The following is a 27,574-nucleotide window of genomic DNA, read 5'->3' on the forward strand; positions in this document are numbered from 1 at the left end:
ATGAAAGAGCACTTGTAAAAACTGGAATTTTCAATGACTTTTCAAATTTGAGCTTTTATAATTTGGCCTTTTTGCATAAAAATCACTTTCCGTTCCTTTATTACTCTAAATAATGAGGTTTAATTTACTTCTTTCTCTGTACACCCATTTAAATAACTTGAATTTAAATAATTGATTTTCATATTTATGTCTGTTGTATTATATGGGTCATTATACTGTATGATTGTTGTTGTCTATATCAACACAGTAAAAGATTGCATCAGCTCTTCATTGTCAAAGTTATTATATATAGGGCACAATGGTGGACATGTTGTAGAATGACCTACACTGTACATTATTTATAAAGTTTATGCTTTGTTTGGTTTGTAGAAGTTGTGGCTCTCAGATGAGACAGGCCACACGATGCTTGCAGGCACTTGGTGACTGTTTAATGACTAGACTGTCAGATCCCGCACCAAGAAGTCTAGACAGAATAGCACCAATTACGGCACAATAACTTTTCTGCAAAAACACCCTTGATTTATTTATCAATGAATAAGTCTCTTTAATTCATATTTGCCAATGACACCAACACTGTTCATAGAGGCACTGCAACAGAGCCCACTTGTAGAGATAATGCTCATTATAGTGACATCCTAGTTAGGTAATTTGCCCAAAAAGTCTACAAGAAACAAACTTGTCTCAACGGAAATCTAAAACTGTAAAATGCAGTTGGACTATACCCTATATTTGCTATGCTTTTCCAACTTTTGAATACACTGTAAAGCACATTTTAGTCAAGCACCCTTGAGTAGATGGTTGTCAGCTCTCTTTTAATGGATTCCCCTGATCAGATGTGTTTTAACGAAATCTGTTTTTCTATATAGAGAGGGATCAAATAGCAGAGCTGCAGCATGTTGGCTTGGACCACCTGCTGGAGATGAGTTTCAGAGAGCGCTGGGGGAAAACAGCAGGGGGATGCGCTAGTTTGTATCCATGTGGCTTGTACTGACACGTGTTTATGATGCAGACTGTGCATGTGTGTTTGTGTGTCAAAAATACTTGGTTCATGTTGTGTACTGTAGTTGATCTTACTGTAGGTCTATGATGTCTCATATTGGTGTAAATGTGTGTATAAAAGTTTACTTTGAAAATAGTTGACTAAATATGACAATATCCCTTTTAAGGATGTCTTGATTTAGATATATATATTTTAGTGGTTGGGGTTCGTCTGAATGCTAATTATAATTAAAACAATAGGATTAAACTATATTTTGATGGCCCCTTTTAGAAATTCTGTTTTCTAAAGGTAACTACGTCAACTAACTCTTAGTAGAGTATTAGCAGACTGTTAAGTTATTGTTAGCCAACATGTAATCGCTAAATTACTTATTTTCAGTAGGATTTCTATAGTGCAAGCAGGTATTATGTAGACAGTCTACTAATACTCTAATGACTGGTAGTTGGACATGTAAAGTTACTTACATTCAACAGAATGTCTACAGAGGACCATAAAACTAAAATGTCATCAACAATAGAAGTCTATGTTCTCATTAGGTATCTTAGTAAAAGTGTGTGTGTGTGTGTATGTGTGCTTGTGTGTGACTGTGGTTAGCATTACCCCCCACCCCCCTTTCCCGAGACCTACCATCTCAGGTGCTAAAATGTGGCGGTTAAGGACCCCACAGAGAGGTATATATATGGAGAGACACAGTGTTTTATAGGAGCCCCAATTGACTGAGATCCAGCCAGGCACTCTTAGATAGAGAGCCTGGAAGACATCCGCACTCAAAAACGCACCAGGCCTCCCCTGTGCCCCCATGCGGAAAGGCCCCAGGAGAGAATTTGCCAGCTGAGACTCAAAAACAAGGTAGGACAACCCAGCTGACTGACAGACTGAATGCTCTCAGCTGTTTCTATGTATGCGTGTCTCAATAGTTCACTTCAGAGTTCATAGCTGGAGAGACCCAGGGTGCAAACACAAGCTGAGAGGGAGAAAAAGAAAAAGAGAGAGAGAGAGAAAGAGAGAAAATGCCAGCATGTACTCACCATGGGAGTGTTATGGTAAGCGTTTGTTGATTTATTGATCAGGAAAGAAAACCGTTTTATGTCCTCGCGGATGGGATGAGAGCGGAGCTTTACATCTTGACACAGTTGTTTTGAGAGTCTGCAAGGGTTTGACAGCTACTATTAGTCCGAGTGATATGACTTCTGAGGTAGTCCTTGTTTTTATTTGTATGTTTATGCAGATAACCACACTTTGGAGAGTGACATAGTTGAAACACAGGATAGAATCTGATTCATAGGGAATGGCTGGCATTACAATTCCCCTTCATCAGACTTCAGTCAGTGGCTATGCATCATAAGACTTGCCTTTCTCTCTTTCTCTCGAGTAATCCATTAAATGCCAGCTTGCTCCTCCATGGACTTAAACTTTGGGTTCAGCACAGTAAATGCCTATTATAACTGATTGACAGCCCTAGAGGTGTCCATTTAGCAAACTCTTGGTACCTGAGAAAGATAAGGGACAAAAAATTAAACGAAAGATGAGGGATAGAAAAAAGGCCATGGTGGGTCCCTGAGCAGGAGTGTTGGGGAGGAGAGAAATAAGTTTTCGGCAGCAGATCGATTTCTGAATGCTTGTCTCATGCATTTTACAGAGGTGCTAAATGCCACTTATGGTATAATGCTGTATTCTGGGTCAGATCAAAGCTCTCCCGTTTGGGCTTGGATTTCAAGGCTGCTTTTAATAAACTAGACTTGTAGACCTAAGTAAATCTTCCTGATTGTGTCTGAACCTTGGAAATAATGTTGTTTTGCTCTTCTTTTGTGGATTTGTATGCCTGAACCCCCCCCCATCCCCCCCAACATTTTCTATTATATAGAAAAATATTTATAATATTCCTTGGCAGCACCAAGCTAATCTCATAGTCTCATGAACTCTTGATTCATAAAGAATTAATCTTATTCCTTCTCACTTTCTTTTCTCGTTCTTGAAAGCAGCTGAGACTAAGCTGACGCCATGGAGAAGGGGAGGTGGAGTTCTGAAGATGCCCCCAGAGCCTCCATGCCTGATGAACTGTCTCATCCTAAGTTTTCGGAATGGAAATTTAAGCTATTTCGGGTCAAGTCAATGGAGAAGGCCCCTCTGCCTAACGAAACACCGGTGGAGAAGGAAAACCAGCCTGAGGTAGCAATTGAGGTGGCAGGCTCTCCAGGCAGTGTTATGAAGCTCTGTTTTGGAGGGAAGAGTAAGGAAAACATGGAGAGTGCTCGAGGGAGAGTGGACCTTAAGCTGCAGGAAATTGACACACATATGAATCTTCTCAGGTGAGTCTAATAATAATATTGAGTCAACTGTGTGAATTCTGAGTGTTGTTTTAACTTGCGCACATTTGAAACATGACACGATTAATTTACTTGTGTGTTTTGCAGATGCCTGTGTCGGCTTTGTGGTCTTTCAATACGGAAGACTAAAGGTCCGTCACATGAAGTCCAGGGAGACTTGGAAGTGTCCAGTCGGTGTGCCTTGCGTAGGATGGGCTGCAAGTTTCTGACCTGGCCGGAAGTGATCTTGAAGGTCTTCAAGGTGGATGTGACAACCGACATGGAGACGGTGCATCCATCTTTGTTTTGTCACAGATGCTGGACTGCTGCCATGAGGGGAGGAGGTTTCTGTTCTTTCACTAGGACCCAGATCCCAGACTGGAAGCCCCACACCTCCAACTGCGACCTCTGCTTCCCCAAGAAGAGCTCTTTTCAGCGAATAGGAAGGAAGCGGGCTAAACCACTTAAAAGTGCACACAGCCTTCCAAAGAGAATCAAAAGGGACTCCTCAGAATTCTCAGGGGCCAATAGAGTGTGGAGACAGACCACAGATAATACTGTGGGATCTGGTGGGAAAGAATGGTTAAAACTATCAGTTCAGAGAGGACAGTGGGTAAAGAATATCACACAGTGCCAGAAGGACCATCTGAGCACTAAGCTCATCCCCACCGAAGTCCCAGCAGACTTCATACATGCTGTTACTTGCCAAGTATGTGATCATCTGCTTTCTGACCCTGTCCAGTCACCATGTAGACACCTGTTCTGTCGGGTCTGCATCCTGAGATACAGTCGTACTTTGGGCCCAAACTGTCCCACTTGTAACCAACATCTAAATCCATCCCACCTGACCAGGCCAGCCAAATTCTTCCTTGCCACCCTCAACTCTCTCCCTCTGCTCTGCCCCAGAGAAGGATGCAGTGACTGGGTCCGTTTAGACTCCTTTAGAGAACACTGCCTTAACCACTACCATGAAAAAGAGTCTCAAGAAGAACAAACACCTTCAGACCAGAACATCGATGGTTACTTGCCGGTCAACAAAGGTGGGCGTCCTCGACAGCACCTTTTGTCACTGACCCGTCGGGCTCAAAAGCACAGGCTGAGAGACTTGAAGAACCAGGTGAAGGTTTTTGCTGAAAAGGAAGAAGGAGGGGATGTGAAGTCGGTCTGTTTGACGCTCTTCCTTCTGGCGTTGAGAGCTGGGAATGAACACAAACAAGCAGATGAACTGGAAGCTATGATGCAAGGTACTGCCAAGAAACATATCACCCACAATATGTGACTGTCAAAGCAGTCGTTGTCAGACAAATACAACTAGAATGAACAGATAATGCATTATTGACTTACTCACATAAGCTTGGGAGCCACCAAGAATAAGAATATATACAATTTTTACAATCTAATATATGGCATCATTATTTGTTTTCTAGAATGAACTAGTCTAATTTTCACCGCCTGACTGCAGATAATTGTACTCATTTTTCACAGAACAACAGCTTTAACGTGTAATTTTACACAATTATGTTCACATTTACTACCTGCAATAGATGCACAAAATGAATTGAACACGTCCACAAGGTTATCTACGAAACAAAAATTAATGAATTCTTTTCTTACATGCATCACTGTCAATTTAAATAGAATAATCACCACTTTACTGAATGTGTGTGTGTGTGTGTATGTGCACATGTGAGACTCAATACACAATAACAATTCTTGTAAAGAGCCTGTTAGGATGAAAACAACATCAGTAGCCCTTGTATCTGCAAATGACATAGATGCTGTCTTCGGCCCCAGGGGAACAGGGCCCAGCTGGTGTTTTCATCATCAGCCAATAGATCAGTATTTCCAGCCCAGCTGAGTCACCTCTCTTCTAACTTAAACATTAATAATCTTGCTTATCTAGAACAATTAAGACATATCACAATCTGCAATTACAATCAGAATTCCAGATATGCTGGCGCTCATTTGATAGTTCTCTGAAATCAGTCCACAAACACACATAGGCACATAATCACACATTCAGGCTCACGCTCTTTGAGTTTATTCTGGATAAACAGTTATATGAATTCAATCTTCTGATTCTATCTCACACAGTTTTGTTTTCCCTCTGTATTTTCTTTCAGGCAGGGGATTTGGGCTGCATCCTGCAGTGTGTTTGGCTATAAGGGTAAACACCTTCCTCAGCTGCAGTCAGTACCACAAGATGTACCGCACTGTAAAGGCCACTAGTGGTCGCCAGATATTCCAGCCCCTCCACACTCTACGTAATGCTGAGAAAGAGCTTCTCCCTGGGTTCCACCAGTTTGAGTGGCAGCCAGCTTTAAAAAGTGTTTCCAGCTCCTGGGATGTGGGCATCATTGATGGTCTCTCTGGTTGGACAACCTCTGTTGACGATGTCCCTGCGGACACGATCTCCAGAAGATTCCGTTACGATGTGGCACTGGTTTCTGCATTAAAAGATTTGGAGGAGGACATAATGGAAGGACTGAGAGAGAGGGAGCTGGATGACAGCATATGCACCTCTGGTTTTACCGTTGTGGTGAAAGAATCATGTGACGGTATGGGAGATGTCAGCGAGAAGCATGGAGGTGGTCCAGCGGTTCCTGAGAAGGCGGTGAGGTTTTCCTTCACAATCATGTCCATCTCCATCAGAGCTGAGGGTGAAGATGATGGCATCACCATCTTTCAGGAACAAAAGCCAAACTCTGAGCTCTCCTGCAGACCTTTGTGTCTCATGTTTGTGGATGAGTCCGACCATGAGACCCTGACGGCCATCTTGGGACCTGTGGTAGCAGAGCGGAAAGCCATGATGGAAAGTCGGCTTATTTTATCAGTTGGTGGTCTGCTACGATCCTTTAGGTTCTTCTTCCGAGGCACAGGCTACGATGAGAAGATGGTTCGTGAAATGGAAGGCCTAGAAGCATCAGGCTCCACTTATATATGCACACTCTGCGACTCAACCCGAGCTGAAGCGTCTCAGAACATGGTGCTACATTCCATCACACGTAGCCACGATGAAAATCTTGAGCGCTATGAGATCTGGAGGAAAAATCCTTTCTCAGAGTCTGCTGATGAGCTTCGTGACCGGGTCAAAGGTGTTTCTGCCAAGCCATTCATGGAGACCCAGCCTACTCTAGATGCCCTGCATTGTGACATTGGCAATGCTACTGAATTCTACAAGATCTTTCAGGATGAGATTGGCGAAGTCTACCAGAAGAGCAATCCGAGTCGAGAGGAACGCCGCCGTTGGCGGTCAGCCCTGGACAAACAGCTGAGAAAGAAGCTGAAACTCAAACCTGTGATGAGGATGAATGGAAACTATGCTCGTCGGCTGATGACACGTGAAGCTGTGGAGGTGGTCTGTGAGCTGGTTCCTTCTGAGGAACGGCGTGAGGCACTACAAAAACTGATGGACCTCTACCTCCAGATGAAGCCTGTGTGGCGTTCCACCTGTCCCTCCCGAGACTGCCCTGTCCAACTCTGTCAATATAGCTACAACTCTCAGCAATTTGCTGATCTGCTTTCCACCACATTTAAGTACCGCTATGATGGAAAAATCACCAACTACCTCCACAAGACTCTGGCCCATGTTCCTGAGATTGTTGAGAGAGATGGGTCTATTGGAGCGTGGGCCAGTGAAGGCAATGAGTCTGGGAACAAGCTGTTCAGGCGTTTTCGGAAGATGAATGCAAGGCAGTCCAAAACGTTTGAACTTGAAGATGTACTTAAACACCACTGGCTGTACACCTCCAAATATCTTCAGAAGTTTATGGAGGCTCACAAGAATTCAGCAAAAGCAATGCAGGCCACAATCAACCCAGAAGAGACCCCAGATGAAGTTGATATGCCTCTTGAAGTCCCAGATTTTTGAGTGTTTCTTTGATTGACTTTCTTTAATGGACCCTTTTTCTTGTTAATGAAAATATTGTTAAGTAATTGATTTTATTTCTTGAGATGAGATTTAATATCACATATAATGGCTTTATTATTCACTTCATTATTTTTTTTTTTTTTAAGCCAGTGCATAAACGTGGGATAAATTGTTTTATGGCAGAGATAAAATTGTATGGGCAGTCTTTTTTTCTCCCCAGCTTTTGGAGGCAAATTGTCTGTGTTTTATCTCTTGCTGCTTGTGAAATATGAGGGATTTTATTGTATTGCCAGGTTGTGACACCTTCACGAATTCATACAGAAGGGTTATTTATGAAAACGTATGAGGGAGTTGTAAGTCACTGAAATTGTGTTACAGGAGCCCCACATTTACGATGGCTATATTAATATATCACACAGGACAAAGACAAAATGCAATTAGAAAACTCAAATTGTCTCCTTTGCAGAAGGTCTTAAGAAAAAGGGGTTATTTTAGCAGTGCAGTATTTTGATGGTTTTCAACTGGTCCACAACTGACTATAAACACCCATAGACACTATGCTACAGCATTTGCACATTTACATACATTTACCCCATAATCTACCTCAGTCTTCAATCTTACAGGTCCCACAGGACATTTGCACCATGCAGCTCACACAAACACATTTTCAAATATTCTGGAAGAAATTAGCATGCGTTTTACGCCATAGCATCTATTGACTATTGTTGGAACTTCTTTATTGCTACTGTATATGTTACAGTTTAGAGATGTGTTGGCTATTGACTTAAACTTGTACCTCATTTTATTAATTACATTTCTCTTATTTTGTTGAATAGTATCACTGTGTTTATTATGCTCTCTTAAACTGAGAGGTTTTTGGTGATTTACTTTACAAATGTATTTAATTTTCTTTTTCAGCTGATTGGTTTCTTTGTGAATTGATTTTACTGGTTTCTTTGTCTTTTTTTTTTTTTGCTTTCTTTGATTCATCATACAACAATTTCAGATGCTAAGTTGTCATGTAATCTCAAGTGACTATTTAAATTGTACTTAAATTTCTTTATGTTCTTTTTTTATTTGAAATAAAAATGTTCTGTAGACTTGCACAAAGGCACTGGTAATGTTCTTGACCCATCATTAATTTTTTCTTTCATTTTGCAAGAGCATTACAGTGATTGTTGTAATCCATGAATTCATACTTTGTCTTTTTAAAAGATCGAGTATAAATGTTTTGTAATTAATTACATTTGATTTCTTTTCCTTTTGGGAAATAATAAAAATAAATAATCCAAAAAACTTTTTGTCCTATTTCATTTATCTATTTTTTGTAATATGTCATATAACAATATAATGTGTGTATGTATTGATATATACTGTATGTATATATAAATATATATATATATATATATATATATATATATATATATATATATATATATATATATATATATATATATATAGCATAAAAACACAGTTACAATATTTTCCATTAAAATTATTTCTCTTTATTTATGAAGAAAAAAGAACCACAAGCTTCCCCCATTTTAAAAAAGACATAAATCATCAGTTTAACAATATCAAACAAGTCTGGTAAAAAATGCTTTTAGTTTCTTAATACTGCTGTAAGCAAATTCATTCAATTAACGATAAATTTCTGTTATTTCTGTGAAAAAACGAAACCATCCAATTTCTGTTAATATAAAACAATTAAAACACATTTTTATGATATAACAGAACAGAACAACATTTCAGTCAAAAAGTCTCCGCAAAAAGCTCTTCTTAGCTGGGGTCATTTTCATTGAAACAGGAGCTTTGCGATGGGTCATTTTCATTGGGACTCTCTTCACTGGCATTATCTGGCGTGGTGGAGTCATCTCCTGCATGGGCAGGACTCTGTGATCCAAGCAGAAGTACTTGCAGTTGTCTTGAGAAAGGCGAAGCAAAAGGCTTTCAGGGAGCTCCATGCACTGGGCATGGACCCAGTGTCCACCTTCGCCTCTAGAGCAGAAGATCATGGCAGGTCTGGTGAGCTCAGTAGAGTAGTATGGCTCCCAGGTGTTAGGGTTCACCTGGCAGGTTAGACAGCACTTGATCCAATAGCCTGTCTGAGATTCATCCTCCTCGTCTTCCTCGTTGTAGGTGTCACCCTCTCCATCACTGCTATTCTCCAGCTCATGAGGTTCTCTTCCAAAGTATAGCTCCTCAGAGTCTTCCAAAGGTGCAGAGTCCTCAAAATCAGTGGACTCCTGGCTGCATCCCTGAGCTGATGTTTCTCCATCTTGTTCCTTCTGGAAGTTCACCTGATAGAAATGGTAAGCATCTGGTGGAGCTGGGTTTCCTTCAGAGGGGATTGCAATCAAGGCACTTCCTTTGCCCAGGCTGCCACCAAACCAAGTACGGCTGTGGGTTACCTCACTGGTCCACTGAGGAGGTTCACGAGGCTCCATGTGGACTCCGACATCATCCAGGCCAATGTATGTGCACTCCATGCGCTTCTGAGTCTCAGACTGGTAGCCGCCCAAAACTATGTACTCATGATAGCCAACAGGAGCAACTATGGCACTGGTAATGGTGAGACCTTCATGAAGAACAGTACAGGTGAGGATAGGGCTTCCTAAGAGAAGCTCTACACGTAGGCGGATCAAACGAGGTGGTCGGCAATCAGAGTTGAGAATGTGACCGCCAAGGAAGTAGACACAGTCCTCTCTCGCAAGAGCTACGTGAAAAGACTGGCCGTCCGTGAGCTCGGGGAGGGTGTGGGCCGTACAGCAACCAAACTCTAGGTCGATAAGAAAGACTTGTGGTGGACAGTCCACCACGCTGTTCCAGTTTTCCGTGGTCCTTTCGGTGGGGGGCATGTAGGACCTGCCGCCAAACAAAACGCAGGCGGTCTTCCCTCGGCTAAGGATCACGCTGAGGGTGTGGCCGTATCGAGCACTAGGAACATCTCCAACCAGCTCTTTTTCTTGACAGCACAGTGTGACTTTGCGATTACATCCTCTGCTGTCTACACTTAACATGTAGAGACTTGAGGACAGCTCATTGTTGGGTGTTCGGCCACCATGAATGAGGTAACACTCAGGACTGCCATCATGAGGCTCAACATGAGCTATCGCAGGACATCGGAGGGGAGGGAGATAACAAGAGTTGTTTGAAAATGAAATGGCACGCAGCTTAAGTTCTCCGTTTTTTATGCGTACACCAAATATTCCAGTTGGACATGAGCGTTTTGGCCAGCCCTTTTGACCAAAGAGGTAAACGTCACCATCCAGCTCTAATAAGGAGAAGCCTGGTTGCATAAGGCCAGCACAGTTCACAGCAGTCAGAGGCTGTAAGGTCATCTTTTTTGCAAAGAACTGTGTAAAATATAAATGAAAAACTAAAATTAATTATTATTCATTTTAGCAGTTGCAGAATATAAACATTTTGTAAAATTTACTGTAAAATGCATAGCGTGACTGTATTAAGACTAGCATCATATTAAGAGTCATATGATACGTTTTTTATTATTATTATTATCATAATTAATCAAAGTGATAAAGACAAGAAAAAAAACGCGGAACTATATATCCCTTTCCCTGTTTCCCTGATAACATAGAAACGTCCCCACAGGAAACTGGTTGTAGTTTTCCTTATTCCCGCTTCCCTAAGAGAATCCCGTTCATCTTACAATAAAACGACTACATTACCCAGCATTCAGCGCGAAACTGGCGTTTCTCGTACTACGTTTAAACGGTACGTCTGAGATGTTTCTATAAACTCTGAACGCTGTTATCCTCTTATTTGCTTCAAACTATTATCAGCGTTTCTCAGTTTTACACTTTTTTAGATTCGTTTTAATGTCTTTGTATAATCAATTTCGCAAGAAAAATCTTGTTAAACTAGAAAGCTAAGCTGTGACCATTAGCGCTAAAAATTGCCTAAAAATAAAGATACGTTTTTAAATCACTATATATTTATAATAATATTAGAAAAATCGTTATACCTAGCTGTTTATTTTCTATAAGGCACAACAATTTCATATACATTTCTAAATATTTAATTCATAGTCGTAGAATATTGATCTTAATAATATGTGTTTCTTACCTTTTGGTCAATGCACTCCGAAAACTGAGAGCTGTGTGGTGCTGCTAACTTTTATTTGAGATATTAAAGCAAATGGCTTAGTGACTGTGGAAGAGGTTCAGTGTTTGTGAAGGTTGACTAGCTCATCTTGAGGTTAACTGCCTGTAACTGCTGCTAACAACAGGTGTCTGAGCACAACTCGCACAAGTTTGAATGAAAACAAGCACAAACTCAGTGCATCATTGGTCTGTGTATTAATACAGACTTCATATTGGTGTTTTACAACTGATGATTTATTTGCCTAAAAGATGAATCCAAAAAAATCATACAAGAATTCACATGGATGGTCTTTCTTCCCAAATTAACACCAGACACAAACTTTATTATTTATATTTTGAAGGATTTTAAGAAAACCGTATTATGAATGCATTTAATTAATTTAAAGTGAAAAAAAGACAAACATTTATATTTCAAATAAATGCCATTAGTTAAAAACTTTGAAATAATAATCAATATTGCCGTTTTTCTTTTCTTTTTTCAGTAATTTTGATACTGATAGCACGGGTGATAGCACACATACATCACGGAGATGTCTGCATTTACATCTGCAAGATGTATTTGTATTTTTTTAGATTGTTTGGACATTTCCAATATTTCAAACAGATATCCAGAAAATGTATTTAAGATGTTTATGATTTAGAATGCATGTAAAACTGACATCTTAAAGACATCATCTTAGATTCTTAGATGCTTTCCAGATTGAGCGATCTTTAACAGACATCTTGCAGCATATTTTAGTTAAACCTCACATATCTAAAATAGCTAAATATCAAATATCTTTTAATGGGCTGTAAATGTGTCATGTTGCACAGATTTGTTTGATTAGGCCATGGTGCCATGGTGCAATCCCACAGATTTTTTTCATGACCTGCATTCGACACTATAATCACAGTCTTCATAATGCACCAGTGGCAGTGTGGCAAGTCTGTGTGTAATGTGCTGTTAAAATAGTCTCCTCTGTGTATCTGAGTGGTCTGTGGCGAGGAGCAGAATGATTCACTCTCATTACACCGAATACCGAATGCGTGAGTCACACATCAAATTTTGGCAGGAGGGGTAGCTCGGATTTGTAAAATACTCCTCATTTCCCGCAGGCTTATATTTGCATTAACTGTATGCTTGGCGGCTCTTTAAAGGAACGGGAGAAATTAGACGACTGTTGTTGAAAGAAAGAAAGAAAGAGAAGGAGGGAGGGAGAAGAAGGGAACAGCTGTGTCTGCCTCATTAGCATAATGTTTTTGTGTTTCGGGGCCCTGTGCTCGAGCCCTCGTGCAGTTGTGTGTTTGTTTTGGAGGCCAAAAGATGTGTGTGTGAGAGCACAAAACACAGACACGTAACCACGAGTGCCTGGAAGAACAGTGACAAACATAAACAGCAGAGCACCTGTGTCTGAAGAGCAGGGCCACGAAGAAGAGACTCAGCGGCTCCCCAGAGGCGCCACACAAAATAAAGAATTCAATCGGTGTTTCCAAGCGCACTGGAGAGCTTTATTCTACCGTTCAAGCGCACTTACACGCCGGTGTTCACACCTAGCAAAATAAACCTGTTGAGTCCTGAAACGGATTTGCATACGGTGGCGGCGAATGAATGCAGATGTTTTCCAGCTCTGTCACAATGTAACAGATGCGAGGAAATGGAGAGGGAGACTGAAACGCAACAAACAACAAAACTTAAATGCTTGCATTGTAATGGACGAAGATATTACTTTCAGACTCCTTAGCTGTTTTTTCAATGCAGAAGTAAGCTTTTTTCTGTGTGAGACTTCAGTTAATTAGGCGCAAAGTGCAGTAGCTAAACGGTAAAACGTTTACCACTACAAACCAGTGTGTTTATAATTAAAACAACAGGCATACATTAGAATAATATGCTAAGAAACACCAGTTAGCAATGTCATCAGCAAAACGCGCTGTTTTGTACAACTAAAAATAGCTGAAAGCGCATGACACATTCAATTTAAAAATTGCCGCGTCCACTTTTACCGAAAAATAAGGTGGATAGTAGACCCATAGACGAGTAGACCATGTAGTGTCTGATTGACGAATCAGTTTGTTCAGATTGCTAACATAACATGAACTTTGACCCTTTTCTTAATGCACATTCCTTTTACAAAATTGAAAAGGAAAACAATGTTTGTCTTTACAAACTTCCATTTCTGCTGATGTCACACAGGCCATGCATGCTATTGGTTACATAACTAAATATCTACTTGGGCAATGTTTTAGAAAAGTCACGGTCGGTATGTGACTTTTTGGATTGAATAGCCTATAAAAAGGCTAACCACATTCACTGATTTGAGTCATCCATCCAAAGTCTTTCCAGAAGTCCCTGCAAAAGTACAGCATTTTGTTTCAAATAATAATAATAGTTTTTTTTTTTGCATTTTGATTGCAGTGTCTATATTTGAATACAGTAGTTCTTACAGTCTGCTAGCGATTATTTTTGTTCATGTTCAAAAGAAGGATTCATTTACATATGAGACATCACTGCACCACTAGAGATACTGTATATTTTGAATAGAGTACTTGAGTACTGCATAGTGTGCATTTAGTGATGACAATTTCATGATAAGTATAGAGAAGCTCATTTCTCATACTGGAAATGTAAGGTCAGGTCAAATGTCATATACTACACTTCAGGGTAAATCTGATTGTTTTGTACAAATAGAAAATATGCATACTGTCCACAGTCTATATAGTACATACTGCAGAAATAGTAGTATGGTAGTATTCCAAGAGAGAAGGAATGGTGGGCCATCAGTACAGCTGAGGCCTGAAGCCATGCAAGGATTTGCGCTGTATTATTGATAGAGGAGAGTAATTAAACGCTAGTGTAGCACCTGTTTCTGTCCCCACTAATGTTGTGCCACCTGAAGACGTCTCTCCCTAGGGCATGTTCGTGATGAATGACATAGCAACAGCTCAGAGTTTCTCACGATCATCACGCCATTCTTCATTATATTTTAATGTCACGGCAATCACTGCCTGCCCCCCTTCCCAGCCATCATTGATTGTAATTGAGCTGAACTTCAAAAATGATAATTACATTCCAATCAGGGCTAATGCAGCTATAATGCATATCGCGAGTGATAAGTGACCTGTAAAAAAAGTGCACCCTAGCAGGACCTCTTCATCATTTATTTTTTATTTTTATTTTGTTATACCAGTACTTCCTCTTCGTTTCGTCTGGTGCAGGCTCTCTGGGTTTGCATGGTGTATGCAAATGTCTCTTTTAAACAAAATTTGCTTTATGTCGGTGGTAAAGCCCAAAGTATACTTAATTTTTTTGTATGTGTATGCAAGCGAACATGCACAGCTGAACACATAGCCTTTAAGTGTTTCCTCCATTTGATAGTGTTCTCAAATGCATGCGCTCTAGAAAGCTCATCAAATCCACGTTCATTAGTAGTAACCGCTGCTCTATGGGAAATCATGCACCTGATGGAATTTACCACTGCTTAGAGAACTGGCTTTACTGACGAGATGTGCATTAATTATCGGCCGATATTTATCGTGCACCCCTAGTAACCATATGTTGTTGTTTTTTTGTATTGATTAATATTTGTATAACCACAGTTTTACCACAAATACCCTGGTTAAACTATGGTTAGTGTAGCAAAGCCATGGTTAATTCATGGTTAACATGATTTTGCTATACTAATCATGTTTTTTTGGGGGGTTTTATTTGTAGTAAAGCTGTTACTACATAAATAACTGTTGGTTATTTTTCGTAAGGGCTCACACAAGCACTTGTCAATGCAGCCATCTATTGTTGCTGCTATTTTGTTGCTGTTGTTATTATTATTTTTTTTTTTGGAGTTTTGTTTTGTACTGTTAAACAACGGTCTGGGCCAGTGTTGCCACCTTGTGGATCAACTGATTAATGCAAAATAAGTTAGCTGCGCATATATGACCTACGCATACAAAGCATGTGTGGTTACTGTGTGTGCAGTACGAGCATACCATTCTGGTGACAAAATTTGTGTTTTGCACTGTACGCAAACCCTTGCATATGCGTAAAAACCGAAGTACACTTAATCGTGTAATGTTTATTGCACCAGGCAAATCTCTCTTTCTGTATCTATTTCTTTCTGAATGTGGATAGCTTTGACAGGATGCCAGGTTTAGTCAACGATTCAGATGTGGACGACCATGACCAAGCCATAACTGAAGCTCTGGAGCAATTCTGCAACTCCCCGGAGCAAACATATGAGCAGTTCCTTTCCACCTTCACGTATTTGACCCCAGGTGAGCATACTGAATGCCACATACATCTTCTTTTCTCTGATATGTGTGAGATCCTTCACCAGTGGTCTTTACTGTCGTATCCCATTGCAGAGAATGTGAGGGATCCAGGATTGACTGCTCCTGGAGGACATGAAGACCCGTCCCAGAGAGAGATGGACAGCAGCCGAGAGCGACAAAAAGACGATGAAGAGACAGAGATGGAGGAGAGCATATGCCGAAGGATGGGACAGGCGAATCGCTGCTCACCGACTGCTGATCAGGAAGAGGTCAGTACCTTATGGATCCGAACCACTCAAACTGAGCACGTTTTTACTGAGAGAGGTTCAGACAGGTCCTCTCCTTCAATCCTCTTCAATCAAAGTTAAAGTTTTCTGCATTAGCTCCTTCTCTGTTTATCAAACTTACACGTACAGGTCCTTCTTATGTATATTTGGCTCTTTTTTCCATCTGTCATTTTTGTCTTGCCTTTTTAAGTGGTGTTTCCCAAGGCTAACATCACTACTGCTCATACTCAGGATTAAGGGTAAGCACTATTTGTGAAAATAGGTGGGGGAAAAAATCCCATAGACTTGTATAAACCAACATTTAGACAAAAAGGTTATTTATGGAACCATCTAGACAAAAAAAGTTATTTTATAGCATTGTGAAACGCATATATTTTTAAGAGTGTAGTGCTAGCCCTTCTTGAACTCATAAAGATTGCATTGCAGTGCCTTTGTTGGGAAGTCAATGAGAACTGTCTGAAATTTAGTAAAATTGTCCAGAAAGGGTTGGATTGTCCACAATTTTGTGGAATTGTCCACAAAATGTGACTTGACACTGATTGTACTAAATATCCAGAGGCAGAAAAAAGTGTCTGGAAAGGTGACAATTGTGGTTTAATGTTATAGAAAAAATAAAAAATGGCATGGAAACCCTTAACAACTTAGCATTGTAGTGGTGTCTTTAGTATAAGCAAGCACCACTCAAAATACGACTCCCCATTTTTCTTTATGTTCTGTCTTGATATGTTTCTTCCTCAATTCCTTTGGAATTCTCCTCTCAGTGTATTGGATGGCTTCATTGCAATGTGTGTTTTGCTTATCTGTCTGTCTGTGTGAATGGTGCTTAAGATTCCCGCCTGGCTTGTGTATTGATCTCAATGGGGCTCTGGCGAGCCACAGCACTGGTTACTGTCAATAACGCAAAGCACATCAGCTAACATCCCAGGCTATTCGATGCTAAAAAAAGGCCTCTGCATTATTTAGCCCTGCCACCAGGAGAGAAAAACAGCTGTATTGATTATAATGTTGTTTTGATTGTAATCACACCGATTCGCATGGCTGCTGTCATTTCAGAGCATCATTAAATGAAATGAGATGGTGAGTTGATGAGTTTGTGTGTTTGTATAGGTGCTGCTGGATGGCGGCTGTGTTGCAGGAAGACTGGGCGGCCCATCAAACTCTGTTCCAGACAGACCTGTGAAGGTAAACCGTTACAGATGCCTAAAAATTGATCTGAGATGACTATAAATGTGCTTTTATTACATTCAAAACCAAAACCAAGCCTGCTTAATAATTATTTATAAGCTCATTACAGTATGCTAAGCTAACGCCAACATTATTTGGATCAACTGAGTTCAGTCTAAAAAATAAATAAAAAAATATTGCTATTGTATTTTAAGTTCATTAGAGTAATGTTAAACTGTTGGAGTCTAGACTTCAATTTAATAAAAGAATGACTATTTTACTCTACATTACTGAGCTGACGTTAACTTTAAACTCCGCAGTCAAGACTTCAGTCTAATAAAAACGAACTATTTTACTTATTGTGTGCTATGTATTTTTATGCTAAGTAAGGGTATGCTAAGTTAACATTAACTTTAAACTGTTTGAATCAATTGAGTCAGCACTTCAGTATAATAAAAATGAATGTTTTTCTTAATATTTTTGTGCTAATTATAGTATGCTAAGCTAGTGTTAACATTAAACTGTTGAAGTCAATTGTCTATTTTGCTTTTTTTTGTATGTTTTGGAATGTTACGCTAATTAGAACATGCTAAGCTAACATTAAACTGTTGGAGTTACTCGAGTCAGGATTTCAAGTTAATAAAAACGTTCATGTTATATCTACCTGTGCTATGCATTTTTAAGGTCAAGAGTATGCTAAGCTAGAAACATTCTGTAGTAATAGCTTAGACACATGTTAACATTAAACTTTATGGGAGTGTTGTTAGCTTAGCAAAGTGGTAACATCTAACTGCATTGTATAAAGCAGTTGTGAATGAAATTTGTTTGTGAAGGACAATGTTTTGTTGAGGACTAATTCGATAATTCTAATCAACTGTAATTGTAAAATAACTGTTCAAAAAATATATTTTCCCCCTCTTGGCAGTTTGATAATTATCTTGGAGATTCAGAGGATGAAGAGGAAAAGTCTGACACTACAGGTATTTATTACTCTAAAATATAACAACTGCAAATACTTGACACTTAACACAGTTTATGTAGATAACAGACTTTTCTCACGTAAAGCACATCATTTTTTTCATGTTTGACAGAATTGGAGCTATCACAAATTCATATACAATTCGCATAATACACATTGACATGTTGGCAACACCTATATGGGAGTGTTTTAAAATTGGCAATAGCGAGGAATACTGGCATAAATATTCTTTTCATGTGCATATGTAAAGATTGCATGGGCTCACCTTACCTTTAATAGGGTTTAGTGGATATCATGTGCATGCCATTTTTTGTAATTAGAGCTGTCATACAGCTTGATTTAAATATATTACCATTTATTACACATATTCAATGCATGCAAATTCCAAACCGCTCCCTCGTCATTAGAGCCGGGGGCAAGTGCTCGCTTGGCGAGGCTTAACGCTTGCTGTGCAGGCTTGTAATGAGTTGCTCTTTTCTGTAGTGCCAGAGAGGCTCATTTAAACTCCAATGACCAGTTTAATACAAAAATAAATAAAATAGTTGGAGGAATGAAAGCCTCTTTTGATTGGAGAGGCTTAACTGTTCAGAGCAGGGCTTCTGTGTTTTTTGGTGTGTTTGTCTGTGATCAGAGTGTTAATTCAGAGGAAAGGGTGTATGTAAAAGTCATTAGGTGGCGTGTTTATAATGGCAGGCTTATCCACTGAATAACAACAAGATGCATGCTGAACGTGAAGTTAATTAGCATGAATAATCATGCCACTGCTTCTTGGTGATGGTAAAAATATCCTTTGCCGTGAGTTGGAAGGTCGCTGTTGGCATTCTTATCTTAATGTTGTAGGTATTTGGTGTTATAACTTCTGTTAAATAATTGATTAATTTAATAATAAAAAAAAAACCATATATATATATATATATATATATATATATATATATATATATATATATATATATATATATATATATTATAAATGCAAAAAATTAGGCTAAATAAATAGACAAATAAATCCTTCCAAATGTTTGGTGCTACAACTTTGCCAATTGAACGAATATGTAAATTGAAGTGAAGGCCTGTAACTTATCCTTTGTTACCGTTAAAGGGATAGTTCACCCAAAAAGGAAAATTCTGTCATGAATTACCCAGCCTCATTTAGTTCCAAACCCGTAAGACCTTATGTTCATCTTTGAAATAAAAACTGAAGATATTTTTGATGAAATCCAAGAGCTTTCTGACCTTCCATAGACACCAACGCAACTACCACGTTCATGGCCAAGAAAGATAGCAAGGACATTATTAAAACAGTCCATGTGACATCAGTGGTTGTTATGAGACTACGAGAATATTTTGTGCACAAACAAAACAAAAATGTACTTTATTCAACAGTTTCTTCTCTTCTTGTTTTCACAAGAGTACCTACGATCTTACGAGTTTGGAACAACATGAGAGTGAGTGATTATTGACAGAATTTTATTTATGGGTGAACTATCCCTTTAAGAATTGCCTTTCCTGATTAACCTTAAAGTGGGTTGAGAGGAAGGCAGTTTTGGTCAAAGCAGATCAAGTCTCGAGCTACCGGGTATCTAGAGTTCAGCATTCAGATTCATTAGCGGCCTGAATCTTCTTCCCATGTTTCTTTAGCCAGCTGGTTAATTGTCTTGTTTTTTAAGACCACCTTGTTCTGAAGATTGTGGGTGTGTGGGGATTCTTCACTCACACTCACATATGTTGTTTGCATACACGCAAATAAACATGCAGAAATGCACGCTACACCCTCCGAAGCCTGGTCCTCACCCAGCAGCTGAGACTATGACTTTCACTGTGCCAGTAATGAGCTGTTTAATTAAGATCAGCATCAGCTGAGCTCTTGCCAGGCCTGATGTCTTTCTCTCACATACACATACACTACTGCAAAAAATCCACTGAGAGACATGTAAACAGCTTATTAGCACATCAGTCCTTCCAAAAGTGTAAGTTCATTCAAAATTGACTTATTCTGATGTTGTTTTAAACTTTATTTCTCTGTTGAACGCAGATGATGTTTTGCTAAATGTCAGAGTTGCTTTTTTCCAAATTAGGCTTTAATATATACAGAACAGAACATATGAACTCCTTCCAATCAGGGACATTTATATATATATATATATATATATATATATATATATATATATATATATATATATATATATATATAAATTATATATATATAAGTGAGTCAATAATAATGTATTTTTATTTTTAAAGAGACAGTGTTCATTAATCAACAGTCAAGCACTGTAAATAAGCCAGAACTAGACAAATTAATAAATTTTCATCGGTTGCCTCTTGTCAGACTTTAAGGTGGCAATCTAAAATGGATCACAAATGAAAATTAGAGTTGTTTACAGTTTATAAAACATGCATCAACACAGTAAAACTGTAGAGAAGACGAAAAGAAATGTACATATTTAAATGTACATTAGAACAGTATAATACCAAATACCAAAAAAACAGATGAATTCATAAACACTACCAAAGATAATAATGAGAGCGTCAGAGATAAGAAAAGTTCACACACAATCACTGTCAAAGAAAAAACAGTTTTTAAATGAATGTTGTTGTGTGTTGCCAGGCACATGTACGCTGCCAGGTGAGATTGAAGAAGATCTGATAGCTGTCTCCTCTTCATCGCTCTGTCACCACACACTGCTGGAGAGCTCCTCTACTTTCACAGACCAGAGGACACACACTCCCAGTGCAGCTGAGAACCAGGTACACACACACACACACACACACACACACACTCTCTCTCTCTGAGAGCAGTCAAGCTTGGGAAGAAACCCAGGGACTGATACTCTGTAAAATCCTTTATTAACTGTTTTTTGTCATTCTAGGATGAAAGCGAGGAGGTTGTTCCTTTCCATCTGGATGAGAACTTTGATTACGATAATGTTGTGCTGTCTTGCAAATACTCCATCCAGGAGCAGAGAGGCAGACCCTCTTGAGCTGTAAATGAGTGTAACTCTGGCAAATGCTTTTTAAAAACTCAGATTTTTACAGAGAAAATCCTTGTTAACATGATAGAAAGGTTTTGATTTCGCCAAAGAACCAGAGGGAAGACAGATCGGCTGTTTTGAGTGATAATTCTGCAATTTGTAGCATCTGTACTTCTTAATAAAGCATGTTGGTGTTTTCAAACACACTATTAAATTGAATAAACTCAGTCCAATTATAAATTTTACTGACCATTAGATGAGCAGGATAGAAATAAGCATGAAACGGTGTCCACAAACCATTTTTTCTTCCTTAAAGGGACTTCAGAGAGAAGACATGGTTGCTTTGAAGAATCCTTTATAGAAAGTAAATAGTCCATTTTAATTTTATTTTGACTTTAAAAGTACTTTAATTTGCATAAACAAACCAAAAGCTGCATATTTGTCTTTTAGTCCAAATCAAATGTCATTTATGAATATTAATGTTGTTATTATTTTACAACTAGCTAGGCTTAGACGTTTTAATTTTCTGACTCAACAGCTCAAATTGGTGACCTGTGGTGCAATTCTTTTTCTTATGTACTTGGAATAGAAATTAATTGCTCGTCCTGACTTATGCTGTTTTATTCACCGGAACATAACGCTCAGGGACGTTTTTTTCTGTTCTCTGTAAAAACCTCATAACCTGAATAAAAGGCCAAAACACTGTGGTCTTTGAAAAGAATTCGCCCCCCCTTTTTCTTGCCTTGATCGTTTATTTTGACATCTCAGAGAATGTCCATGTGTACCATAAAAGAGTTTCCCAGCATGTTTCCTCTCGTTACCTTGCCTTCATTTCCAACTTTTTTTGTCTTTTTTCTTGGTACTCTGTGACCCAGAGTTTCCAAAGAAAAAAAGAAAGAAAAATAAGTACTTTTACCTTTTTTTTTTAACATTTATTTTTTATTTAATTTATCTTTTTTTGGAAATGTTATTTCCCCAAACTTTAGTGAGCTGCCTGTGGAGGGAGTGTTGTAAGGCGCTTAAATGATTTTATACTTAAATACATTTAAAGGTATTTTTATGACTATTAATGAAATCTTATGAAATATATACTGATAATGGGCTATTAGAAAAATAAAGAACATTTATCATTTTCATTATTAATATTAGATTTTTCATTACGTTTTTGTAAATATATAAAAAAAAATATATAATTTATAATTGAAATGTAAAAAGCCTCTAAAATTATTATTTTAAAGATTAAAAAGTTAGCCTGTGATATTGGCTAATATTTGGCATATATATATATATATATATATATATATATATATATATATATATATATATATATATATCAGTCTCAATTTAAACATAAGGAACACGTCTGTAGTCCAAAACATTATTTGTTAGTGGATCTCATTTCAGATCATTCATGTATGAGATGCTGTGACTGTTAGAAGGAAGCTGTTTGTAGCGGACAGTAAGGCAGCTCGCTAGGATTTCGAACAGAGCTAAAGTAGGCATAGTGTCCTCTGTCTTTGCAGCCATGCATTTTTAATGTCTGCTTCTGTCACAGTAAGTAATTGGTGGACAGAGGGGTTGAATCGAGACACCAGAGACCTTTTCAGTGCACTTTAAAGAGCTTAACTGTTTTTAAAAGTTAACACGATTGTCAAAATATTTACCGACGGACAGCGGCGTCGGACTGGGGGTAAAACCAGTACTGATTACCAGGGCCCCAAAGGAAGAGAGGGCCCTTGAAAAGTCTGGAATATATATTTCCGGGCCCATTGGGAATGCCTATGCATATGATCTTGTGAAGCACCCCTGCCGACAGAGAAGCTTTTTCACGGTTTTAGGGTTTCAAAAAGACACTTTCTCCACATGCGATTCAATAGGTTTTCACAGAATGTCTTTATAAAGATTTTTCTTTTCCTTATTAATATTACGTGATCATGTTCACGCCTTTACAAACCCGTATTTTTCTATAAAATAGCGATGTTTGCTAAAATGGCTAATGTTCACCCACAAATCAAATGATCCATGCAAATTATTATGCATAACTCAATTCAATGTTGAGGCTGTTGACCTCCAGTAACCTTACACGGAGAAAAAAAATTAATAAATAATAATAATAATAATAATAATAATAATATATATATATATATATATATATATATACACACACACATACATGCATACATACAGTATATATATATATATATATATATATATATATATATATATAAAAATATGGAAAAGTTAGGCTTTGATATTTGATATTAATTGCCAAATATTTCATATTTAATTAAAATACTAAAGTAAACAATAAAATGATGTGCTGACACACACACACACACACACACACACACACACACACACACACATATATATATATATATATATATATATATATATATATATATATATATATATATATGAAAAAAAATCTGAAGTCATTTTGTTGTGTTGACTTAATATTAGTGGATAAATATTATTTTTAATTCATTTATTTATTTGGGAATTTATGGACTTTTGAATTTTTTTTATTTTTTAGATACAATAAAGCTATGATGAAGAACTTTTTTCTTTAGAGTTCCACAAAAAAATAACAGCACTGAACATCATAAGAGTTAAACAATTTACGGATGAACTTTCCCTTTAAAGACTTTAAACGCTCAGTTTCTACTTCAGTCTCGAACAATATGTAATCAAATAAATGTTTTATACACTGACACTGGAAAATAAGTGTTTATTGCGCACTTTGTCTTATTTTCCGTCCCTTGATTTGTGAAATCAGCTTAAAGCAGTTTCTGTGACTTGTCCTCCTTGTTGCTAAGCGATAGCAGAGCAGTGAAAATGAGCGTTTGGAAGATCGCAGACCACTGCGACGGCAGCACTTTATCTCGGCTCAAACCATGCCTGCAGCTCTGCATCTGTTCACGATTCGTTTCAGTTGCGCTCAGACCTCGTCCAAAAAGATTTCTGATGTGTGTGTGTGTGTGTGAGAGACTTTTTCCAGGCAGGGTTCGAGTGGCCTACCAGGTGGATGCTCCTGTTTGCCAGGTGGGGTTCCCACTGTCTCAACCTCAACTCTTTCAGTTAGAGAAACCAGAGAGATAGCTTGAGCGATAAAGAGGGCAACCCCGATCCCTCCCCCGCAATACAAGACAGGTGCGTGAGAACCAGAAAAAGAGGGTTTTGTGGGGCAGCAACAGTCTCTTCCAGGTGATAAAGTTAAGAAAGCGGTTAAGAAGATGTTTCTTCAAACTGTTGCTGAGCTCTAGGCTGCTTGCCAGATTCACAGGGCTTTTGAAGGCCTGTTCTACATCTTCAAAAATGCTAAACTCAATCATATGCCTAATAGCACATTAATAGGCTGTTTAAGTTTTGATTATCCATTAATTAAATTAAGGATTTATCAAGGACATGCTGATCAATGCATAATAAGGGATTGAGGCGAATAAAAAATAGAAAGTTTCGTTTGGATGTAGTAACTTGGCATTATCCAGTGCTAGCTGTACACATCAAATAATGGCTGAGTTTAAGATGTCAGAGTTTATATATATAAGATATATATATATATATCTGGGAATTTGATTGAATGTGATTTTATTGTATAAAAATAAAAATAAATAAATATTCAAATGAATTTTTGCTCAGAAATCTCCAGTTAATTTCCAATTCTAGTTAAATGTGGGAATGTAGAAAAAAATAAAATTTGTATGTGTGTGTGTGTGTGTATATAGTGTGTATAATGTCTCTATTTCATTATTATTACTATTATTATTTATTTATTATTATTTTTGGATAACTGATATGATATAATATGCATCTCTAGACTTGACTTAATACAAAGATATCTAAATATATAATGAAAATAATGAAGTTAAAAATAATATTATACAATAATATAAAATTACAAAATCAGTGTTATTAAATTCTATCTGTCTGTGTGTATTTTTTATTTTTTATTTTTTTTGAAGGCTCTTCACAAAATTTACAATGAATGAAAATTTAGGCTATATTATTGTGATGAATGTTACGATGATACAAAATAATTTGTTTCAGTTGCGCTCATCAATGCATGTTTTATATCTATCTATCTATCTATCTATCTATCTATCTATCTATCTATCTATCTATCTATATATATATATATATATATATATATATATATATATATATATATATATATATATATATATATATATTAAAACATTTCTTAAAATAGTAAATAGGCCAATTTTACTTCGACATTGTCTTTAAATCTATTTCTTTTTAACAAGGGTGAGAAGAACTAAGTGTGACATTACCTTCCGAGACCCCTCAGTGATTGATTTTCCCGAATCATTGAGCATATGCTAATTTACTGGCTTGTCCGGTCAGTATCAAAAGCAGCGTCCAGTAACTGTTGCTTTAATTGAACATGCCAATCATTTCTAAATTGCTCGAGCGAATCGGACCCAGCGAGCCTTTCTGCACTCTGCCTTTTCTTCCTTTTTTAACTTTTATTTCTGAGTGCTTGTGTTCTCCTCCTGATTAAAGCTGTCGTTCAGCATCCTCTTGAGTGTTCTTGGCAGCCATATGTGTTTTTGAGTGAGATGTGGGTTATATTCTTTCAGCGTTTCTCTCCTGAGGGTGTCACTGTTGTGTTGCTAGTTGGTCTCAAGACTGTTCTTGTCTGTCTTCCTGGAGCCTGGTAACCCACTGCAACACACATTGAATCTTTATATAGATATATATAAAGATAACATATATACTTGCTTTCTACTCACGAAATGAACAATAATTTGTAATGAAACCATTTTTTATTCAATTAAAAAAAAAAAAAAACTACTACAGCAAGATTTTTGTACTTCTACGTTTAGTTTTCTTGCCTTACAGGTGTTTTCCAAGGTCTATACCATTCAAAAAAATGTTTAAAAAAACGTTAAATAAAATAAAGGTTATTGGAGTAGGCCTAGCTACATTTAAAAATAAAATGCTATTTTAGCTTTTCTCCTTCTGAAATAAATTCAGTGTGTTACTTGCCATTTTTTGGTAATTGTGAAATTTACTAGCATTTTCTGAGTGAAATATGTTTCTACACCCGATTATTATTTTTTTGACAATATTATTTGTGAAAGTAAGCTATTTCCTGTAAATGCACAATACTTTTAGACTGTTTGATAACTAAAATAATATCAAAGTGCAGTAAACAGGCTACAAACTAGGGTATTTATGATTACTGTAATAAATGTAAATAAATGTATAACAAATAGTTTGCACTATCAAGCACCATAACAGACTAATAGCTAATAGCAGGAAGCAGCTTACGCTTCATTAAAGCACTCACTCTTACATTCAAATAAAGTGGATAATAGCTACAGCTACAAAAACCTAATCGTTAGCATTCCCATTCATCTCAATGGAAGCTGGTCAACTAGCGCAAAATACACGACTTAAAAACTCTGACATCTGGCGACTTTGACCCTTTAACCTCTTGTTTTCAGTACATATGATGCAACAAACCCCACTGCTACTACAAGGAGACGCTAAGTAGCTAACAACGCTTGCTACTGCTTCAGCTAGATGCTAACTACCAAAAACATGCTGTGTTTCTAAATGAGGTGATTACTGTAGATATTGTATTCTATTTTAAAAGTATTTGTTAATGAACCTAGCAAAATAAAATGGCTCTTAAAATGTTGGCTTTCATTTGAAAAATAAATTAATTAATAAAAATAAGATGGCTAAAATAAGCTAGCCTAGCCACAAATAGAAATGATTAGTAAATGTGAGGGATTTGTTTTGTGTGTCATTGAGTACTACTGTTCTTTGACCAGATAAATGTTAATATGGCTAAATGGCAAGCACCCCTTACAGAAATTATATGGTTGGATTATAATATAATTGTAGTAACCATGGTGAAGTTATTTTGACGTATTGATTACCATTTGTATTTTACTACAAAGTTTTACAAATACCATGGTTAAACTATGGTTAGCGTAGCAAAGCCATGGTTAATTTATGGTTACCATGGTTTAATTATACTAACCATGTTTTTTTTTGTTTTTTTTTATTTGCAATAAAGCCATGGTTAATTTTCGTAAGGGATGAAACGAATCAGTATTTTTATTTTTCAGTTTTTGGCACCAGAAGTTGTGTATGATGTTCCATTGAAAATGAACTGGAGCCCCGCAGTCATCACGTAGCATGTAAAACAACCTTAACTTTAAACACGCAAAACTACTGTAAAATGTTGCTTTTCTGGTCTTAGTTTTGCTAAGCTGCTGAAAATCAACCATCCAAGGCTAATCAGGTCAGTACAGAAGGCTTTAAAATTTGTGCCGCCCAATAAATCCATATAACGTATAAATGCTTCCTCTGGGGCCTTGACTAGCGTTCAGTGCCCTTGATGAATCATACCATTGCTGAACATACGGAGTACACCTCAGGAAAATCTGCTGGCAGGAGCTTATTCGCCTGAAAATTCACTCCGATAAGGCGGCCGACTAGTGGGCAGCCCGGTAGCACTGCTGGAACATTAATTCAGACAGATGCAGACACCAAAGGTTCAATCCCCTTCCATTTTCTCCCTTATTCTTCCACACAGCTTAAGTATGTGGAGCCTGCTGGGTATGGAATGGACGCCATTTGCATCCATG

General features: G+C 37.7%; 3 protein-coding genes across 4 annotated transcripts; 2 read left to right on the forward strand and 1 right to left on the reverse strand.

Moving 5' to 3' along the window:
- The first annotated feature begins 1,700 nt into the window (after positions 1-1,700).
- rag1 (recombination activating 1) lies at positions 1,701-8,463 on the forward strand. 2 transcript variants are annotated; one of them, XM_052597086.1, is made up of 4 exons: positions 1,701-1,849; positions 2,983-3,309; positions 3,415-4,550; positions 5,430-8,463. In XM_052597086.1, the coding sequence occupies exons 2-4, from the start codon at positions 3,002-3,004 to the stop codon at positions 7,175-7,177; spliced, it is 3,192 nt and encodes a 1,063-aa protein (XP_052453046.1). In that variant the 5' UTR covers positions 1,701-1,849; positions 2,983-3,001; the 3' UTR covers positions 7,178-8,463. The 2 variants fall into 2 exon arrangements, with proteins under 2 accessions (XP_052453046.1, XP_052453047.1); XM_052597087.1 differs by lacking the exon at positions 1,701-1,849 and adding an exon at positions 1,893-2,043.
- Positions 8,464-8,666: 203 nt separating this feature from the next.
- Positions 8,667-11,411, reverse strand: rag2 (recombination activating gene 2). The gene is made up of 2 exons (XM_052596851.1): positions 11,264-11,411; positions 8,667-10,533 (listed from the first exon to the last, which is right to left on the reverse strand). The coding sequence occupies exon 2, from the start codon at positions 10,516-10,518 to the stop codon at positions 8,926-8,928; it is 1,593 nt and encodes a 530-aa protein (XP_052452811.1). The 5' UTR covers positions 10,519-10,533; positions 11,264-11,411; the 3' UTR covers positions 8,667-8,925.
- Positions 10,760-21,666, forward strand: iftap (intraflagellar transport associated protein). Its single transcript, XM_052596852.1, has 7 exons — positions 10,760-10,912; positions 15,404-15,546; positions 15,637-15,812; positions 16,938-17,012; positions 17,920-17,974; positions 20,582-20,721; positions 20,844-21,666. The coding sequence occupies exons 2-7, from the start codon at positions 15,414-15,416 to the stop codon at positions 20,952-20,954; spliced, it is 690 nt and encodes a 229-aa protein (XP_052452812.1). The 5' UTR covers positions 10,760-10,912; positions 15,404-15,413; the 3' UTR covers positions 20,955-21,666.
- The last annotated feature ends 5,908 nt before the right edge of the window (positions 21,667-27,574 follow it).

Source organism: Carassius gibelio, chromosome B25 (genome assembly GCF_023724105.1).
Source record: "Carassius gibelio isolate Cgi1373 ecotype wild population from Czech Republic chromosome B25, carGib1.2-hapl.c, whole genome shotgun sequence".
NCBI lineage: Eukaryota > Metazoa > Chordata > Actinopteri > Cypriniformes > Cyprinidae > Carassius > Carassius gibelio.

Bases quoted from the DNA above. Each gene is read 5' to 3' on its own strand.
- rag1 (XM_052597086.1), top strand. From the start codon at position 3,002: ATGGAGAAGGGGAGGTGGAGTTCTGAAGATGCCCCCAGAGCCTCCATG. The intron at 3,310-3,414 runs GTGAGTCTAATA...TGTGTTTTGCAG, and splicing joins ACACATATGAATCTTCTCAG to ATGCCTGTGTCGGCTTTGTG. The intron at 4,551-5,429 runs GTACTGCCAAGA...ATTTTCTTTCAG, and splicing joins ACTGGAAGCTATGATGCAAG to GCAGGGGATTTGGGCTGCAT.
- rag2 (XM_052596851.1), bottom strand. From the start codon at position 10,518: ATGACCTTACAGCCTCTGACTGCTGTGAACTGTGCTGGCCTTATGCAA.
- iftap (XM_052596852.1), top strand. From the start codon at position 15,414: ATGCCAGGTTTAGTCAACGATTCAGATGTGGACGACCATGACCAAGCC. The intron at 15,813-16,937 runs GTCAGTACCTTA...GTGTTTGTATAG, and splicing joins CGACTGCTGATCAGGAAGAG to GTGCTGCTGGATGGCGGCTG. The intron at 20,722-20,843 runs GTACACACACAC...TTGTCATTCTAG, and splicing joins CCAGTGCAGCTGAGAACCAG to GATGAAAGCGAGGAGGTTGT.